Below are 22519 nucleotides of genomic sequence, written 5' to 3' on the forward strand. Positions count from 1 at the left end.
CTGAAATGCTGAAAAATTCAATAGGACTCTAAAAGTTAAAAATTTATTTAAAAAAAATTATACTTTACAGATAAATTATACTTTACAGAACAAAAATTTGATGACTTATGTGTTTTTTTTTTTTTTAAACATTTGCTAGTGCTTTAACTCTTTCTCTTTAAAAAGGCTTCTCTGTCGCTACGCCTTTTTCTTTTTGAAGGGGGGAATATGTAAGATAAAAATATATGAATCAGAATTATAATATAACTATAAACATTAATTCTTCCTCTCTATTCTAAAATCGTAATAACTTCTCTGCATTGTGTCATTTCTAGATCACTCTATAATTAAGAACTGAAACTGTCGTTGTAAACCAAAACTTTTCTCTTCGCGTGCTTCCATCTTTCATAACTACGCACTTCAGCTTTTGCTCGCTACTGTGCTAAGATGTGATTTTGCTGGCTTGCTTTCTATCCCAACAATATCAAAAATGTAAATCTTCTGTGGAAAGGCACGACTAGAGTGCCAAGTGATTGTGTCCACAAATATCAATTGGAAATAAAAACGGAATTAAAACTGCCTCGACTGCCAAGTTCTCTAAATACTACGTAATCAAAATTCTTCTTCAATATGGGTCTAATCACGCATCGACAGTGTTCCGTTTTTCCTTTGTGCTTTTAATATTACATATATATAACAAAAATGAGAACCAACATAAAGAGATAAAAGCTAACCTGAATCATTTAGTTAATTCACTAAATGTAAAAGGAATCATGAAAGACATTTGCTTATAACAAATGCTACAACTAAATATATTCATTCTTCCATTCAGTGAACACTGAGGTACATCAGTAATATAGCATATTGCTATATTAATGATGTACTCTTTTATGCATATAGCATATTGCTTTTATTGCTATATTAATGGAAGCTCTTTTATAGTAACCACCTTCAAAAGTAACCATTATTTTTTTTTTTTTAAACAGAGACAAACATTAGCACTTGAACATCACCTTACTAAGATAATCACCTTAAAAAAAAAGACCAAAATCATTTGAAACAATAGGTGCTTGTTTTTGAGATGGTTGACTGCGATTTCCCCCCCCCTGTTATAGTGATAGTGAGTAGCAAAAGTGGCATACAGTTTGAAATGATTTAAAATTATACTATACATATAACTGAATATACAGTTGGAAAGATACTTAAAGAATAAAACCAGAACTTGTTACAACATGAGCCACATTTAAAAGGCTGAAGAGTTGCATGTGGCTCATTCGTCAGTCAGATTCAACTTCTTAAAATTTTGCTCAACAAAGAACTCTACGAGGTTTAAATTTTAGATGAACAGGGGGATAATACACAAATAAATAATAATAAAGAGAACTATTGTTAGAATTGAATCTATTTGTTTTTACCATCAACACAGTTCCATAAACATGATGATAAAAATAAGATATTTTATTCAAAATGTTCTAGTAGTAGTATATTCTAATCAGCCAAAACATTATTATCTCCCTGCTAAGACAGTTTTGCTTCATTTTTGACATTTAAAACAGCTGCAACCCATTGTGCCATGGATTTCTTAGCAAGTTTTTGGAAGGAAGTAACCAAGGACAGTTCAACAATCTGTATAAGAGCTGCAAATGCAAATCTGATTTTTCCCACAAATCTCGTATATTATGAGATGATGGTTGGAGAGCTTTCAGCTAGCAGGATGTGCTCAACAAGATTAATAGTTGGCAAGTTAGGAGGTCAGGACATCAACTGAAATTCATCAGCATGTTCCTTAAATTACTCCAGTTCCAGCCCTGTGACAAAAAAAAAAATATTTTTTGGTATAAAAAGTTTATTTCTAGGGGAAAAGAAGAGCTGCCATGAGAGGCATATCTCTCCATGTAGTATACAGTTATCATGGCATGTTTTACACATCTATCAAGCCTAGGAATACCCTTCAAAATATCTCCTAAAGTATAATATCCCTATCACCAACTTGTTTATGCCCTGTGATACACATGTTGATCAACTATTCACCTGGAAGATTGCATACCCTGACACAACCATTTAAGTGGTGTAAAAATATCATGATTCATCTGAGAGCCAACTCTTTTCCACTGTCAAATGGTCCAATCATGATGTTCACAGGCTGGTTGTTATCATAAATGTTGGTAATATTGGGTTAACAAAGACACAGGAGAACAGTATTAACTGTGCAAGTCCATATCCAACAGAGTTCAATGAACTGTGTGCTCAGATATACTTGTACTTGGATCTGCATTATATTCAGTCCAGTAATAATTTATTTCACATCATAAAATAGCAGTCTCTGGCATCTGTATTTACTGATCTGGCATGAACATCCATAGCATCAAAATTTACGAATGTTTCATCAGACTCCTTCCACTTTTCATCGACATTAATTGCAGCAAGCAAACATCAAAGAGCAGTGCTATTTTAGAGATAACCTTTTCTAGCTTTTGGGTGATCACAATTGGGCTATTTATCAAATTCACTTAAATCAGCATCTTTTTCATTGCATGTAGTTAACAGAATAATGCATCAATATCTCCAGCATCCATTAAATAACATTCCCACTTTTTCACATGTCAACTACATTACTCGGGCAAATGTGTGCTCACAGTGCACTCAGTTTTAATGTTAAGGCAGTGATAATGTTTCAGCTGGTCAGTGTATGTATCTTACTAATGAAAGTGATAACAGCTTTCCTCCAAATCTCTTCTTAAAACGAGAAAACTTACAGTTAAAGAAAGAAACCTTTCATTATAATAAGTAAATTATAAAAATTTCAAAAACTTTTTACCTTTCTCATCAAATCTTTAGCAACTTCTGTAACATAACGTGGAAACCTCAATTTTTTATTTAAAATCTGCAAAAATTTAAAAGTATTTCATTAAAAAATATTTAGGAAACATATGAACGCATTTACACAATGAAGAACTGAAACATAAATATCATACACATATTTGTTATCATTCTTCTAGTTCATGTGTAATTAAAACCAAGTTTAAAAACCGCTATTTTATTTAATTTAGCCATATTTATCTTAGATTTAATAACATTTTTAAAAACCCTTTTGAAAAATAAGCATTAAAAGTTTTGTTGTTTTAATAGTACATACATGTTCAAAAACAATTTTTTTGTTATTGTTGTTTTTTGTAAAGCATTTATATAACAAAAGAAATAATTAATCTGACAAGAATTTTTGAAATTATTTCCAAAGAAAGATTAAAATGCTAATTAGATGCAAAGAAACTGACTTTGCATTAGATAAAGAAATGGACATTCTATATGAAATAAAGTACTACATTTTTGTGATTTCTACTGACCTTTCTAAAGTAATAATATAGGCAATATTACATAAAACATATTTATAAACCTAAATTATATTTTTCACTACTCCTAACAATGCTTTTCTTCTCCCTCAGAAATTTAAACATAGAGATTCCTGGAACATGGCAAATATTTTACAGAACAAATATTTTAAAATTAAAATCTTACCTTTTCAACTTTTGCCTTCTGATTCTTAGCTGTGTAGGGTGGCTAGAAAAAAATCAGCACAATTATTGCTAATGTAACATTTCTGTGCTTTTCTGTTAATGGGAAGCCAGTTGTCAAATATGTGTCAATGTTCCAAATGTTGGTAGCCTATTTACATCACATTAGCAATAAAGTCATTGAAAACAAGAGGAAAGAATGAACATCAATCCAGTAATTTTTCCATGCTAGATTTTCAGCTGCTTTTGTATTAAAATGCAGATAGCCGTTCTTCACCAAATTTCTGCAATTCTCTGATATTTTTTTAAGCAACAGTTTTATTCACCTTGTGTATACAGTGATCTGTTTTCACTCAAAAGAAAAGTCAAAGAATTATGCACAGCCATGGTACAGCACCCATTAAACTATATTCATTACACACAATGCAAAGTCCAAAATCTGGATGCACAATTTCCGGAAGGGTCTAATATCCAAACCTCCAGACATTAAGCAATTTTTGTTTGTTTGTTTGTTGTTGGGAAAAGTGAGAATTAAGTTCTGAGAGATAATCTCATTTTAGCATATGCTTAATGCTTGATGCATGCATAACACTTTTTTTTTTTTTTTTTTCATAAAAAAGCATGTGGAGAGTTCTAATCCTAAATTTCCCTTTAGCACTAAACAAAACTCCTCCTTGTTGAAAAAATAATATCATTTATTAACGCAAATCTGTAAGATCAATAATTTGGCTCTGTAGCAGCCCTTTTGCTTGGCATGCATCTCAAATCAAGACATTCTACCAAAACTCATCACTGATTTTACACATACTGAATAACTTATAAGCCTGGCACAAACCTGGAGAATTTTTTAAAATTATTTTTTGCATTCATCATCATGACTATAAACTCATGGCAGCCTGAGAAATGATTCATGCAACAAAGTCTAAAATAATTTTTTCCCCTCAAATACTAATAATTGAATACCAAACAGAATGGTAGTCATTTATGTTGACATGCTTGGCAATAATTATACATTTCAGACAATTGTGCTATGAAGCATTGAATACACTGACAAGAAGAAATTCAACAGAAATTTTCTCCATATGCAAAAAATAGATCTTTTAAAAGATATTTATATAAAACCAAAAGATTACAGTTAGTGTTATTTGAATTAATGATAACTGATTTTTTTGTTCCAATAAGCTTTAAATATATCTGGAAATTTATTTATTCAGGACTTGGCCTTAAAAGTATGTGCAGAATATAAATATAAGTATAATAAATAACTAAACTAATATAATTCTGGTTTAACTTGCTCAGCGTGTGATATACACAATACAAAATTTAGCCGAGCAACATGTCTTTAGTCCCCAATCTCGTGATACATTCCCAATAGTGTACAGCGAGTGCTAGCTGAGCCTTATGATGGTAACTGTGAATTTGACGATTTTAAGACATCGCAAACAAAAAGCAAAGTTTTCAATTTAATGTGAAGAAATGTGTAAAATTTGCAACAAATGAAAATGATACAAAAAAAATATTCTATTGCGATAACAATGCTCTAATAATTGATCAACTAAAGAACAGCGAAATTCATAATAGGGTTCTAAATTTAGGAAACATTGCTACCAATAATGAAGAATGTGACAGAGGTTTCTGAAACATTTAAACTAACAATTTAGTGGGAATTATCGATTACCTTGATCAATAGAGCGTTGTAATTGAACAAGAATTTATGTCTATTTATAAAATTAAAGAGAAAGTATCAGAAAAAAATGAAGATGCTTAAACAACTTACATTGAAAAAAATGTTTAACAAAGCAAATCAATAATTATAGAGCCCTTTTTTGGGGGGGGCAAATTTTGATTTTTTTAATCTCTTAAATATTTTATCATTTTGTACTTTTAATTTTAAAATATCTACATATCATCTTACTAGATTTAAATTGATGATCTAAAATCTGGAACTGCCAGAGTCGCAATGAGTCCAGATCTCAGATTTTGTATTGAATAAAATAACTATACATTTCATAAAGTTTTTTGTACTTTTAGGGTTGCTATTATTAGTTACATTACTTATATTTCACATCAAGATTTATGTTTGATGCTAAGTGGTGTCCCATTAACAGAAAAGAATCAACATGTTTTCAAATGTGGATGCTATTAAAAAAAAAAAAAAAAAAAAAAAAAGAATTTAAATACAAGGAATGAAATAAGCAGCATAAAAATTCAATAAACATTATATAACAAAAATGATCTTAAAATTGTACAAGGTGTTAAAAATAACCACTTTTTTTAAGTGTGATATTTAATTTAGTAATGCTGTAAATCCTACATATATTTAAACAAAATATACTTTTTTTATTGCATTATTTAAACCAATTGAGGGAAGTTTAAGGAAACATTTCAGGGAAGTTCATACATCATGCAAAAACATTTATGGTATTCTACCCATGAAAAATTTACTCTCCAAAATAGAATCATGCAATTAGATTTTTTAAACTATCATTCAACAAAATTAATAAATTAATTAAATTAGATATATTCAGCGTTTGATATATACAACGATCCTTTTCTGGGATATCCTATTCCTATCTTCCAAATGATTCTTTTCTGTGATATTTTGACAAAAATTAGTGTTCTGCTTTTGGATAAATAGTTCAGTGAGGGCTAGAAATTCATCAAATCAGTGAGGTGTCATGCGAAAGTAACTAACAGAAATTTTGTTTCATTCAAGCGCATTTCTTCAATTAAATTATTTGCATCTCCTTGCTGCAGTCGTCTCTTACATATTAATATAAACACTGCATTCTGCTTCTCTTACACAATGTAAGGTAAGTAATAAGTTAAGTAAAATAAATTTTAATTGAGCTGAAATTAAATCCATTTTAATTTTAAAATGTAATCGTAAAAAGTCAAAATACCACACAAAAATTCCCCCCTTTTCCCCCAAGTTTTCAATATGAAGCGCTATCTAGTACAAGCATATGGCAACTTTTAAAGCGAAAGTTGCTGCGCTGGTGTGAACTGACATACGCAGAAAGCGTTTCTTCCCGTATTGCCACTTTTCGCCCCAACGGACTAGTTGAATGCAGCTTAAAACGGATAGGCTAAATTAAAGGACTTTAATTAAGGTATAAGCTTTGCATTTTCCTGCAAGAAACAATGCCTTGAGATAGCATTTTATATCAATTCTTCTCAATGTTTGACTACTTGCAGCAAACAGTATTCGTTGTGGCATATCAACCAAAATGGAAGAAAATATAAGTCCCCTAAAATCAAAGAAGAATTGATACTCAGCCCCCATGCGTTCTTTCTCAAGACCTACTGATTTCTGTCACTCAAACGTGAATCATTCTGTAACTGTGATCAATATTTATCCTGTGCATAGACTTTACCAAAATTTGCAATCAAAAATACCATTAATGAATTCACAGTTTTTCATACAGTCTAATGTTATTTATTATTACAGGGTGATAATGAATAATTCCTCAGGTTTTAAAACATTGTATTTCAAGAAATTTGCGCATAGAGTAGTGAATAATACACAAAAATAAACATTAAATAGACAAATTTACATCTAAATTTTACAATCTGCATACTACCTCAATGAAGAACTCCCACATTGCTGGACTGGGCAATGTGCAGAAGATTATTTAATGCTGTTGCCCATGGTCTCTATAAACCCCCACTCTGTGTGATTTCTTCCTTTGGGAGGTATGTTAAAGATCTGTTTATATACCCCCCGCTGGAAACTTCACTGATCACTGTATGACCAATACATTTATGGATATTAGTAGTTTAGGCATGGACCAAACTTAAATGCCACATAGATCTGTGTCATGTGACCAGAGAAGGTTACATTGAAAATTACTGAAAATTTGTGAAGATATGAAAAAAAAAATTGTGGATCCTTAATGCTTATTTGCATTTATCATTCATTGTTTCATGGTAAGATATTTTTAAAAAACAGATTTTTAAAACCCAGTGAATCACTTAAAATCACTCTGTATTATCTTAATAGTTTTGCTAAGGAATTTATCAGTTATATGTAAATTACATAATGAAGGAATGTCAATCAGTTACAATAAAAAAAGCACAACTGCTAAAATAAAAACTTGTACACAACAGGATAATCCAAAAATCAATAACCTTTCAAAAAATTTTATTTCAGTGAATTTGCATTATATAGTAAAAGGAACTGCGCTTTCTATCATGACAGCATTAATACCCACTAAATAATCTGAGATATAAATTTCCTAATAACTTAATGGCCCTTTCTAGATTATCCTATAATTTTATAAATATAATTGGATGAAAATTTTTCATATAAATGATGTTTTATTGCATCAGAAATTAATATTACACTAAAACCAATATATCTCAGACTCAAACTTACTGAACCAGTCAACATATTATACATGACTGCACCAAAACTCCACCAATCAGCTGCTAATCCATGGCCACTTCGAGTTAATATTTCAGGAGCCCTGGGATGAAGAAAATACAAGTCAGTCAAAAGGAAAATGTAAATGTGGCTTTTTTTTTACAATTAACAAAAAACAGCACCACAGCTGAAGTAAAGAATAATGTACTCGTACTTCCAGTAAGCATAAACAGAACTTTGCTGCTCCAAAACTTTTTAATAAGTTATTTTGATTTTTAATAAAAATGAGGCAAAACCATTTCCAGATTTAATTAAATATTAAAGCTTTATTCTGTTAAAATTATGAGAATGAATTTTAATTTAATTGAAGGGCAGTCTATTCAGGTAAAGCAAAATGATAGTTTTTCATTATGAGTCTGATAATTTACTTATCATATTGATGAACTTTAAATTTATTAAAACATTTAAAAACCTTCTTCTGAACTAATTTATCATTTATTTAACAAAGCAACTCCCAATTTCAAAACTTTTTTTGAAACACTGAAAAGGCATTCAATAAAATAGGAATTTAAAAAAATATATCCAGAACCAAGTACTTACATAAAATCAACCGTTCCACAAAAAGTCTTAGTTACTGAACCAGCATCCATAAATTCTTTGGCTAAGTTAAAGTCAGTCAATTTTACATGACCTTTGAGATATAAAATAAATTATGAAGCAATTTTTTTTCACATTATCAGTTCAGAAAATTCAAGTAAAATTAATGTAGTAAAAAAATAATACTAATAATTAATTAATTAAAAGCAAAATTAATGCAAATCAAAAATGACTTATTTAACAAACAAAAATAATTCCATGCATTATAAGGTATCTGATGTTACTTTTAAAATTTGTTAACAGGAATGAAAAGATATTTACCCTTAGCATCTAACAGCACATTTTCTGGTTTTAAATCACGATAGATAATACCTTCCTTATGTAAATATCCCAGAGCTAGTAATATTTCACTCAAATAAAAACTGCAAATATATATTTTAAGTTTCATTACACAAAAAGATGATTTATTGTTATTCACATGTCAAATGCATTTAAGTAATTAACAGGCTATAACATTTCTAGTATAATTTATAAGATATATAGAAGAAATCTATGTTAATTTCAAAACAAAAAAAAAACGTATAATTTTTCATTGCATTATTTCACACACACATAAAAAACAGTTAAAAAGCAAAAGAAATTAAAAAGTAAATAATCATTCCTAGCTAGAAATTTAAGAATTTTTTAATTCATGACAATACTATCCTTCCCACATACATATAATATTTTATGGAGTTCCCATATTTCCTTTAATTTTGCAATAATAAGTGCACTTAGAATCAGAATAGCTATTTTACAGAAATCATATCCCATTCTTTCTGTGTTATTTCTTTGAAGGGGGGAAAAAGTATACAGGCAGTGATCATTTCAAGATCGCTTGATTTCTCTTTCAGCAATGTACCTTTAGCAATTCCAGATTTAGACTTGATAAGGCCCTAACCTAGTTGAGATATGAGGCTCTTTATGAATTCAGATATTATATGTCAGTGTAAAAAATGATTTTCGAATACCTATAAATTTTTTTGAGGGGGGCAAGAAAGCAGGGGTTCTAAGATATAGCTTGTGTAGCTTATACACAAATCCTGCACACCATTTAGTGTAATTTAAATATAATTTTTAATCTTCATCTAACATATTTCGTGCCATTATCACATATGAGGTTTCTTGGCATCATTCAGAACTCATACATAAATTTAAAATATGAATTTCTATATCTGAAAAAAATTTACTCAATATTTGGTACTTTGCTGTTATGCACCAGGCAAACATTTTGACGTTTTTTTAAAATTGTAAATACAACACAAAGTCCGAGATCCGGGCAACCACTATCTGAAATGATCCAAAATCCAGAGCTCAAAGTCACATTTTTTTCCCCTTATGCTTTACCCATGCGCATTTGATTTTTTCTCTTATAATAAAACATGGAGAGTTCTGATTCTTAATTTCACTTAGGCACTAAAAAACTTCCCCATTATTGAATGGGGCAATAAATTCCCCATTATTAGCGGAACAACTTTAAGCATAAATTTGTGAGATCAATAATTTGGCTATGTAGCTGTGTATTTACTTGATATACATCTCAAACCAAAAAGCATTCTACATAGATTTTTGTTTTTATACCTATTAGTATTTTAGAATCATTATTTATTATACTTTACTTTCATCAACGCATGTTTATCAATACATGATAATTTGAATAATGACTCATGCAGTGATGTCTAAACTTTATTTATATATATATATTAATAATTGAATAATAAGAGTATAGCAACCATTTATGCTGACATTACCCTTGACGAAGATTACAATTAAATGTGCTGAGAAATGTTGATGAAAAATTCAAGAAAAATTTATTTTCATATGCTAAAAATAGATTTTGTTAATGAAACTCATAGGCCAAAACATTACATTTAGTGCTATTTGAATTAAGAATAACTGATATGTTATTCACACAAACCCAGAGCCAGCATCAGAGCTCATATGGCCACACTGAGTGGCAGAATTTAGGCAAGACAAAATTTTGGGGATTTGGAGAAGCACAGAGTGGCAAAATTAAGGGATGAAAATTTTTCTATAATTTAGGCAAAGGACTGGGATCCAAAGTTTAGGGGTGGTAAAAATTTAGAACTTAGGGAGGCAATTTGTAGCAGAATTTAGGACCCGCAGAGACTGCATCCGCTGGTATCTAGTGGCGGCCCTACATAAGCCTTAAGTATATGTGGGAGTTTATTTATTCAGGACTCGGATTAGCCTTAAGCATGTGCAAGAAACAGCCATAGGTATAATAAATAACTAAACTAATACTCTTCAGGCTTAATTCAGTACTCTATAGATGCAAGATAAAGTTTAGCATAACAACTTGTCTTTTATTGCCAATCTTATACATGGCCAATAACGTACAGCGAATGCTATTAAGCTAGGCTAAAATTATCTTTACTGATTCTAAAGAATTTCAGTTAATGTAGCAGACTGCACTACTACTTAATTTTCTAATTTGATCCAGTTTATTATTTTTTGAAGACTGTTATTGTTACAGCAATTTTATGAAAATTAAAGCTCGAACTTTTGATTATGTCAAAAAGAGTTTCTAATTCTGGAGCTTCAAAAGGTTCTACAAAGCAAACGCATGTTTCGATGTCCATTAAACAAAAAGTGAAATTGCTGCAAAATGTGGATAAAGGCATATCCGTCTCAAAATTATGCGAGGAGTATGGCACTGGAAAATCAACTGTATAAGACCTAAGAAGAAAGAACTTTTTGAATTTTTTGTGGATTCCGACACCTCACTCGCAATGAATAACAGAAAAATTGTTCATTATGCTAAAAGTTACGATCATGACAACATGACAATTGAATGGGTCAGACAGCGTCACAGCAAAGGCCTGCCATTGACGGATCCAATGCTAATGGCTCAAGCCAAATTCTCCATGAAGAAATGAACTTAAAACTGAGTGCACTTATTCAACAGGTTGGTTAACCAAATTTAAAAATCAACGTGGTATAAGACAATTAAAAATTTCAGGTGAAAAAGCTTCAGCTGATACTGAAGCTGCTGAGCTACTTGCAGATGAATTCACTGAACTCCTTACTAGTGAAAAATTATCTCCAGAATACTGCAGGAAAGCACAAGTGCAAACTTTTCGTAATCAGAAAAGAATACGTGACCTCGAGCATTTGAAGGAGCAACGACTTTCCCCTTTATAAATCGTGCAAATAAAACAGCATGCATGACACAAGCATTAATGAATGATTGGCTTGAAAATGATTTTATACCCGAAGTTCGGAAACATTTGAATTTGATTGATTTACTTGATGACGCAAAAATTTTCCTGATTGTAGACAACTGTTCGGCTCGCACTTCACTAAAAGTTTTAGTGAAAGATAATGTATCTGTATTATTCTTTCCTTCAAACTGTAGGTCTGTCATTCAGTCTATGGATATCTGAATAGTGCTTGCATTGAAATGCAAATATAAAGTAGCATTTTGTAAATCCATGTTAAATTTCTTGAACAATGGCAAGACTATTCAAGAATTTTTGAAACATTTTAGCATAAAATCTGCTATGTGGAGCATCGCAAGATTGTGGAAGGATGTGTCTCCAGATACTTTTAAAAAATGCGTGGCATGATTTATGGCCAGCTACCATATATCATGGTGAAGATGATGAATATGATAGTCGTGAATTCGAAGGTTTTTGGATATCGCAAACCAAAGAGGAAGTTTTCCAATTAACGGATTTTGTAGAGAAATGTGGAGAAGTGATAATAGATGAAGATGATATAACAGGAGTTTGATGCCAATAGAAGTTTGATGACAAAGCCCCAATCATCAATTAATTAATGGACTGCATGTAATTAAATCTGTAGTATGGTTCTAGATCCAGAAAATACCTCTATCGATAGTGAAGAAAGTGACAGAGAGGTTATTGAAAATGAAAAAATATCGATTGACCAGTTAGTTGGAATTCTGGCACAGTAATTACAGGACTTGAACAGTGGAACTTTGTAACTCAGCAAGAAATTATGTCTGTTTACAGAATTAAAGAAAAAGAATTAGCATAAAAAACGAAGCAATTTAAACAACTTATATTGAAAGAAATGTTTAATAAAGTAAACAAATAAATATTAAGCCTTTTTTTTTTTTTTTTTCTAAATTTGGATACACTCTAGATCAGCGGTTCTCAATATTTTAAGTAATGCATACCATCTAAACAAAAACTGAAAACCTTTAGTACCACTACTACAAAATACTACTACTGCCACCACTCTTGTATAAAGTTCAGATCGCATAAATTTAGAAGTGTTAGAAAACAACTCAATCAGGATGTTGGGGTTTTAATTTTTGAATTTAATAGTTAAAAATACTTTGCTTCTTTGTGTAGCACCTATTTTTCTCTTGCATACCACCAGCAGTTGAGAACACCTGCTCAGGATCATAAACACTCTTTATTTTATAAATCATGATTTCGTATTTTTAACTGAATAATTTCTGCATGCCAGGTTAGTTACTAGTTAATTACTAGATTTAAATTGATAATCTAATATCCGAAAAAATCCCAAATCCTGAATCACCGAAGTCCCGAGTCCGGATATTGGACTTTGTACTGTACACAATTAAATGTGTTAAATTAAGCATTTATATAAATGGTTTGGTCCTCGGATGGTGCTATCACTGGGTCTCAATAGCGCGTTCGGCTTCCTCTGTCACAGGTGCCAAAAAGCGTGGCCGGTGCATAATGGAAAAGTACCAAACATTTAACATATAATATAAACATGTTATGATTATATGAAAAATTAAACATTTTTATCCTGTATAATTGTTGCATATATTTACTGTAACACAAAAATTTTAAAAATACATTAAGAGTTTTTTTTTATTATTATTATCATATATTTTATTTCTGAAAATTAAAAATTTCTAAAAAAAAATTAGCACATATATAACCAAATTTGGCTTTACATAGCTTTCATTAAGCAGCAAAAAATATAGGCATACAGTAAGGAATTAATCAGTCTTTCAGATATATAACATATCCAAATGCCACTTTCATTGAACTCCTGATTATCCAAGCCTAAGTCCCTGTCATGTATTCATATTTCTGAATTCAAAAAATATAATTCACAGAATATACATAATGTAATTGGTGATTTATTAAAAACCTCTATTCAGATACATTCAAAGCAACCCAATAAATGGTAATTCCAATTTCAAGCAGATGAACTATAAATAAAATAGAAATATTTAAAATTTAAGATCTTCATTTTCCTTCTAAAATAGCATTTACTAGCATAACATTTAAGCTTACCAAGCATGATTCTCAAGAAGAATGTTTTCCTTTTCAAGAAGAGAGAACAGTTCTCCACCATTTAAAAATTCTAAGATCAAATATAATTTCTGCTGTGTTTGAAAAGCATAATGAAGTTCCACTATAAATGGATGCTGTAATGAGAAGGGGGAAGTCCATGAATTACATATGCAAACATACAAACTGAATATTTTAACCAGTTGTTACATGCAACGCAATCATTATTTTTATATACATCATTATTTTATATTATTTTTATACAGTACAAAGTCTCTAATGCGGACGTCCATTATCCTGAATGATCTATAATCCGGACCTCAAAGCCACAAACTTATGCATGCGCGTTTGATGCACACTTCCGCTACGCATGCATGTAAAGCCAGTAAAGCGTTCACCCATGCGCGCTTCCGATAGCGAAGAAAGTAACAGAGAATGTTATTGAAAACGGAAAAATTTCGATTGACAAGTTAGTCGGCATTCACGACAGAGCAATTAAGGCCCATCCACACGAGTACGCTCGCGGCGTAGTTGATGCAACTTTTTTGACGCTGCTGTAAATTCACGTGACGGAGAAGACGTAAAACTGAGTTCGCTCCTGTTCAGCTTTTACGTCCGTAACGTGAACAAACAGCCAATAGCCGATTGAGTTCTTATCACGTGTCATAATCAGAAAACCTTCTTGTTTACCCATTTCAATATGGCATCCTGAATGCTCAGTAGCCACCGCGTCTTGCCGGATTATGCCTATAATTGTTGTGACTTTTTATGCCACTGCTTATCCTTGACAGCGTATCTGCGGCGCGTTTTTTATTTGATTTGGTTGTTAATCTATCTAGTTTCCCCCAAGCTCACTTAGTTAGGAGTGAGTCAGGGGCCTGATAGATTTCCACCTGCTCATCCGTCTGCCGGAACGCCGTCGTGCGGGTCCGGTTCCGGGGCGCAGGCTCTTTTTCTTGCTGGGGCGCAGGATTTTATGGATTCAAGGCGTCGAAATGGATGCGAACCAGACAATTGAAAAACTTATAGAGTTTTACAACATACAAATCAGAGAATTAGAAAAATCTAAGCAACTCAATGGATCTTTTACCGATTTTGAGGAGAAATTTCATTCCTTTCTAATTAGCTCACTGGGCATGATTAAGATTCTCAATGAGGAGAATCTTAAAAAATGCCAAGAGCACATTAACACACATCATAATCTTGATGCACATATTGATAATAATTCTCTTTCAGATAACGATAGAGGCCGTAGCCCTATCAAGCTACACGATAATTCGTCAAATAACACCAATGATGAAATAACTTTAGACAAAGATATATCTTCGGACGAAGATATAACATGTAAGCGCAGAGGCGACCAAACTGTTAGAATTCGTAATTCGCACCTTGCTGCAAAGAAACTAAAACTTAGCATGAAGCATACAAATTCTTCACAGCAAATTGATAATAAAAACCAAGGAACAAAAAATACTAACGGCAATGCCAAACAATCTATTACTGAAACCATCAGAGAACAAGCGGATAATCCGATCATGGACACTTCCAATCAGGAAGATGCTACTATCAATCTTGATAATACTTCGACCAATTCTAACAACAAAAATCAGGAAGCCAAATCAAATAAACTCCCTCCAATCATACTTCGAGAAAACAAATTCTCATATAGTAAAATTAGGAATATTTTTAATCAAAAGCACTTCAAATTTATAGGTAATAGTATTCCTGCTGGAATTAAAATTACTACCACAGACCCTGACACCTATAGGGCTATGGTTAAAATTCTTAAAGACCTGGGGGTGGAACACCACTCCTACATTCTCCCCCAGGATAGAAAACTTAAAGTTGTAATCAAAGGACTCCTTAGGAGTACGGAGACTGAAGAGATCAAGGAAGAACTCGAGGAACTAAATTTCAAACCTGAAGAAATCAAGCAGCTAACTAAAAGAAGGAATGGTGAAGTTACTAAACTTCCCTTATTTTTAATAACTCTACCTAAAGACGAAGCCTCCAAGGAGATTTACCAAACTAAATACTTATGCGGACTCAGAATTAACGTTGAGGAGTACAGAGGCAGACAAGGTCCCTTACAATGTTTTAAATGTCAGGGCTTTAACCATACACAGATTGGATGTAACTACCAACCCCGTTGCGTCAGATGTGCAGGCTCGCACGAATCTAGAGACTGCCCTGACAAAAACAACCCCTGCTCTGTGCTAACTGCGGCCAGAACCATACTTCTAGTTTCAAAGGGTGTGTAAAGTTCCCCAAACCTAAACAGGAAAAGCAGAAAACATACCAAAGCCGAATCATCGAAGGTAAGTCTTATGCGCAAACACTAGCTTCTGGTACTTACAACGAAACTATCAGCGAAGCAAAAAAGATTTTCTCTGACCTTGCTGAATTAGTTGCCATCATCAAAAGCGCAGGATTCCTGCAAATCACACAACAAATCAAGCAGATAAATACTACCAATGAGGAGAAGAAAACTAATACCAATCTAAATAATGGGTCTTAACTCTATTATTAAAGCACCCATACAAGTTAAGATCTGGAATGCTAATAACATCCTCAATAAAATTCCGGAACTTCAAAATTTTCTTCTAACTAAAGATATTGATATTGCATTAATTACTGAAACGCATGCAAATCCCAGCAAAAGAATAAATATTCCAAACTACCGGTGTGACAGGCTTAGCCACAAAGGTGGAGGGGCTGCCATTTTTGTCAAAAGCTCTATACAATCCTGCCTCATAAAGAAAGATAGATCTAATAATCACGAATTAGTTACGGTTTCTGTTTTACTGCCTTCATACGGCATCATCTACTTCAGTTCTCTTTATAATCCACCCCATAACCCTCTCGACGAAGAAATTCTGAAGAACATCCTTTGTACTAATGATAATAATATTCTGGCTGGAGACCTCAATGCGAAAAATACTGAATGGGCCTGCCGGCGGACCAACAGCAATAGCAATACGCTCAAAAATTTCATTACTAACTATCCTGTTTATTTATACACTCCAGACCTCCCTGAGAATGTGAGAGAAGGAGATATTCTCGACATTCTCCTCACCCATATTTCCATACCTATCTTTATTGATTCTACTATAGACCTCACCTCTGATCATATTCCTGTTATTGCTACCCTTGGCACCAACAAAATTGCTAATGAAAAATCCATCAATAAAACTGACTGGAAACAATTCTATGAAATTCTTGAAAATAATCCACCTAAACTCAATAGCCTCAAAACTACTTATGACATCGAAGTTGCCATTGATATGCTCACTAACAGTATCAAGGAAGCCTACAACTCTGCCACACAGAAGATTCCAGCCAACAAATTCCAGGAGATTCTCCCCCATAGTATTAGAACACTAATTAAAGAAAGAAATAAGCTCAGGAAACGCTGGAACCGGTCCTGGGACCCTCAAATTAAATCCGAACTTAATAAAATTAGCCGATTAATCAAGAAAAATATTACTAACTACAAGACTGAGCTATGGCAAAATAAAATCCAAAAATTCAATGAACCCGGAAATGAATTCTGGCGCTTTGCCAAGCGCCTCAGAATTAGTCCCACCTGTAATAAGCCCATCAAAAAAGATGACAAGATTGCAATTACTAACAAAGACAAAGCTACTCTTATGGCGGAGCACTTTGAAAATCAATTTATCCCGAATGAGTCTCCTTCAGACCCTACCTTCACATATGATGTAAGGTACTTTGTTCAGGATTATATCAATAGCCCCATCGCAAGACTCAATACTGATTTTATTAATCCGAAAGAGGTCATCGATATCATTAAACGTCTCAAAAATAGAAAAGCTCCAGGATATGATGAAATTAATAACATCGCAATTAAGAATCTACCACTCAGCACTATCTCTAAGCTCATCAGTATTTATAATACTTCATTGGACAAGTCCTACTTTCCCATGAAATGGAAAATAGCAAAAATTATACTCATCCCTAAACCAGGCAAAGACACCACTTCTCCCGACGGCTACCGACCTATCAGCCTACTGCCCGGACTTGGAAAGATCCTAGAAAGAATCATTCTCAATAGAATGCAACAATATATTAGCAGACTTCCTCCTGAACAGTTTGGATTTAGAAAAACATTATCCACCACCAAACAGCTTGTTCGATTAGTTGAATTTATCGGCAGTGCTCTACACAACCATCAGAAAGTTGCACTACTCATGCTCGACGTGGCCAAAGCTTTTGACCGCGTCTGGCATAAGGGGCTTATTTTCAAACTAATCAAGCTCAATTTCTCACCGGAAATGACCAAGTTAATTTATTCCTTTATCAAAAATAGAAAATTCTACGTCTCCTTCGGACAAGATAATTCAAGCTTCAAATACATCCGTGCCTCTGTGGCCCAAGGCTCTATTTTAGGACCCATCCTTTATCTTTTTTATGTCTCCGACTTTCCAAATCCTGACTACGAAATCAATAGATTCCTTGGCTGCTATGCGGATGATACTGCTCTTGCAGTAAAATCCCTTAGCCCCAATGCTGCAATTTTAAAACTCCAAAATATCATGCCCTCCATCGAGCAATGGTGCAAACAATGGCGTATCGTAATTAATGCTGAGAAATCTCAACTACTCATTATCAGCAGAAATAGAAAGACGCATCAAATCATCACTAACAATCTTAAACTCTTTGATAAAAATATACCCATTGTCTATAAAGCCAAATACCTTGGAATCACTATTAATCGTCGACTTACCTGGACTGACCACATCAATATAATTAAAGGCAAGGCCTACGGCAACATGAAAAACCTCATGCCTCTGCTGGGAAAGTTCTCCGAGCTTAATCTCAAAAGTAAAAAGCATATTTATACAGCAATCATCAGGCCCACCCTTTGTTATGCGTCGCCTGTCTGGGCTGCTATCAAAGAAAAGGATATTAAACAAATTCAAATAATACAAAACAAGTTTTTAAGACTTATCACGAATGCACATTTCTATGTTTCAAATGCTACCCTGCATAAGGACTTAAAGATTGACTACATTAAAGATTTCATCTTGAAGACGAATGATAAATTTTTCAATAAAGCTCTCAACTGCCCATTTATGAATCACTTTCAAGTTTTTAACTATGCTCCTTTACCTGAAGATAGAGACCTGAGGCCCTGGGCGGCCCATCAGTACAACCAAAATTTCCCAACTTGACATTACTGTACATTTCTGTATATATTTATTTTGCTATCGTATCCTTTTATATTAATCCAGATTTTGCATTTACTCCAGCTTTTTATAGTTTATTGTTTGCCATGTATTACTTTAATTGTGTTGTACATATGTATTATATTTAATTTTCTTTATTTTCAGGAACCCTATACATTATGCATGTTTTATCCTTATATATCCCAGAATTACTTTACGCAAGTATTTATGTTTATTCACTACTTTATTGATTTATTCAAATGTTTTATATTATGTATTTCTCCTTAATCTTGCACATTTGTAGGAAATTATCAGGAATAGATAATGCTTCCCCACCACCGCGTTCTCCAATAAGTCTGGTTCTCATTCTGTGACGCAGGGTCACCCCCTTTTCTCTTGACCTTTAGTTACCACCACCTAACTGTAAGAACGACTGATTTCAGGTGCCACCACTCATCAGGAGCCGGTAAAGCGGCATCCACTAGCTGCACACCGGCCATAGCAACATGGATGGATGGATGGAATATGGCATCAGAACCACACAGAGATGTGTTTTTGCTTAGAAATATCATAATTGTATACAGCAATAAAATAACCAGCATTGTTCACACCATCTTCAGATTTCTCAAACCATACATATTGGTATAAATTTCAAATTCTCGTTAAAGGGAAAAACTGCATACTGATAAAGCAATGATCCAACCAGTATACACATATGCTTCACCTGTTTATAACACCGTAAGTAATAGGAACCTAAATAAATTACAGTTTCTACAAAATCAAAATTTTTGCCTTACAAAATTCTCCTTAATTATTATAAATATTGGCCATATCATGTGTAATAATAAGCTCTATAAATATCCCAATATTAAATACACCAAAAACTAACTTCAGCAATATAACAACTTCTAAAATAAAGCAGTTGACTGTGAAAGAGTATTCAATAAAATACAATTACAAAATTTTGGAGGAAAGTTACAACTTGTGTCATACAGCAATCATTTATTGAAGATTAATTAAATTACCTTGCAGTGACTTCTACTTGTTACATTATTTTTCACAAACACTGCTATCACAGATAGCTGAGTGGTCAGCGTGCTGCTTGGCAAATGGAAAGGTGGCGAGTTCGAACCTCACCCGTAGACAGGATGTAAATCAGTTAGCTTTTCTTATTTGGAAACGTGTTTCTTATATTTAATAATGAATCATTATATTCTTATTTCACTTATTATTATTATTGTTTTCATTTCTTATTTTATTCATTATTATTATTGTTTTTAATTTAGTTTTAAAATGTGCATTACAAATAGAAACCCTTATGTAATAATATATCTGCATCTCTTTATCATATATCATCTATAAATTATCTCTTTATATTTACTTTATTGCATATTTTATCATGCACATAATTTCTCATAAACTGTCCAAAGTTTGAACCTCATTCTAAATTTAAAAATAAATAAAAAGAAAAACAAAATACCAAGGGAGGCGGAGTTTAAAAAATATGAAGATGGTTTTATTATATGGTGGATGGTGTATATAAAGAGAATTAAGTAGTTTAATTCAATTTTTCATATAATATAAAATCTGTAAGTCTGTCAAACTGGTCGATAATCATCCTGAAGTACTTAAAAAACAAGTACAGTCAAAAGTTGTTAATTCGGACACCCATAATCCAGAATGATCTATAATCCGGACCTTAAAGCTACAAACTTTTTGCGCATGCGTCGCGTTGATGCATGCGCGTAAGACCTTTACGGCTGCGAATATGCTTGTGCGCGTGCGCAAAATACGTTTACGAGTGCGCGTTTAATGTATAACGGACGGTATAAGCTAAGTTAAAATTATCTAATTATCTATTTCAGTTAATGTTGAAGATTGTGTTGTTCCTTAATCTTCGAATTGGATCCGGCTTATTATTTTTTGCAGACTGTTAGAGCAATTTTATAAAAGTAAGCTTGAACTTTCGATTATGTCAAATAGAATTTCTGATATATATTTATTAATATGTAAAGGATCTACAAAGCGAAAGTATGTTTCGAAGTTCATTAAACAAAAAGTGGAATTGCTACAAAAAATGGATAAAGGCATATCCTTTGTTTATCTAAACTTTAACATTTGTTTATCTTTAACGCCGTGACACGCAATGAATTGGAAGTTGATCTGTCAGCACTATCTTTATCTTCAGGGAAGATGTTTTTATTTTATTTGGCTTATTTTTATTTCATTTAGTAAGGAATTAAAAATTCCTTGCTAAATGTAGTACTTCATCTCGATGTACTCCGTCTTTGATATGATTTAAATCAAACTCGTCATCATTATAATTCACTTCCGATAGCGAAGAAAGTGACAGAGGTTATTGAAAACAAAAAAATTTCGATTGACAAATTAGTCGGTAGACACAGCAATTATAGGACTTGAACAGCAGAACTTTGTAACTGAACAAGAAATTATGTCTGTTTTTAGAATTAAAGAGAATGTATTATCACATAAAAAACGAAGCAACTTAAACAACTTACATTGAAAGAAATGTTTAATAAATTAAACAAATAAATATTAAGCTTTTTTTTTGTAAATTTTGGTACCCTTTAGATCATAATTGTTCTTTATTTCATAAATTACGGTTTCATATTTTTAATTTTATAATTTCTGCATGCAATCTTACCAGATTTAAACTGATGAAATATAAATCGGAAAAATCGATAATAAGGAATCGCCGAAGTCCCAACGAGTACGGATTAACGACTTTTGACAACAAAAAAACAACAACAAAAAAAAAAAAAAAAAAAAGTCAATTCCTACTTTGGTCGACAAAGAAAAATTTAAAAAATACAAATAAATAAATAAAATAAAAATGCAAACAGAATTTTTTTAATTAAAAATTTAAAAAAATTTAATATGTGAAAAAGCTGTATAACATCAAGTGTCATCCACTACAAGTTTAAAAAATTGTATTTGAACTTGAGTGGATGGAAAAAAAGTATTTTATTAACGACTGAAAATTTGAACAAGATATACCGAGAGTGTGAGCTAATAGTAGAAATTTAATAATTCTGGATATTCATTTCGCAAACGAGACAGTAAAGAAAAAAAAATCTCTTTGAACAGGTCACTCTAAATAAATCTTTCGGAACCATTCTCGTTATTTTTTTTTTTTTTTTTTTTTTTTTTTTTTTTTTTTTTTGTGGTTTTGCCTCTGCTTAATGAAGTAAAGTTTCAGCTATCAAAAAACCATCTGATTTGGGCAACTTGCTGCAAACATATAGAAGCACAGCGAAGTAACAAGATACAGCTCCGTTGACGCTATATTACAGCGCCATGTGATTTTTGCACAAAATAATTCTATTGGTTAAACGTACTCTTCGCAAGCATACTCGTTTGGACGCTTTTCCGCTGGTAATGTCAGTCATTCAGTCGTCGGATTTCTCTGCGCTCTGCTTTCTTTCGGGATCGCTCTTGTATCGGATTACCAATTTTGGATTACTTTTGGATTACCTGCTCACGCTGAATGTTTGGTAAGTTTTCTTTTCTCTCTTGTTGATCTAGAGCATGCATTACCGAGCCATTGGTTAGGTT

At 32.3% G+C, this 22519-nt stretch overlaps 1 protein-coding gene across 3 annotated transcripts in view; it reads right to left on the reverse strand.

Moving 5' to 3' along the window:
- The window catches only part of LOC118182676 (ribosomal protein S6 kinase beta-2-like), an 80937-nt gene that overhangs the window by 13778 nt on the left and 44640 nt on the right, over positions 1-22519 (reverse strand). For 2 of the 3 annotated variants that reach the window (XR_015041080.1, XM_085816451.1), the window contains exons 6-11: positions 13761-13894; positions 8776-8876; positions 8458-8548; positions 7870-7960; positions 3496-3537; positions 2798-2863 (exon numbers count right to left, since the gene is read on the reverse strand). Coding sequence is in view for 2 of the 3 variants with exons in the window: in XM_085816451.1 (XP_085672577.1) it covers positions 2798-2863; positions 3496-3537; positions 7870-7960; positions 8458-8548; positions 8776-8876; positions 13761-13894 (525 nt within the window). In the remaining variant the exon portion in view is untranslated. The remainder of the gene's footprint in view (positions 1-2797; positions 2864-3495; positions 3538-7869; positions 7961-8457; positions 8549-8775; positions 8877-13760; positions 13895-22519) is intronic. The other variant, XM_085816452.1, reaches the window with a different exon arrangement.

The sequence above is a fragment of the Stegodyphus dumicola genome, chromosome 5 (genome assembly GCF_044657685.1).
Source record: "Stegodyphus dumicola isolate Sdum_Otavi_A_Nest chromosome 5, ASM4465768v1".
In the NCBI taxonomy this organism is placed as follows: domain Eukaryota; kingdom Metazoa; phylum Arthropoda; class Arachnida; order Araneae; family Eresidae; genus Stegodyphus; species Stegodyphus dumicola.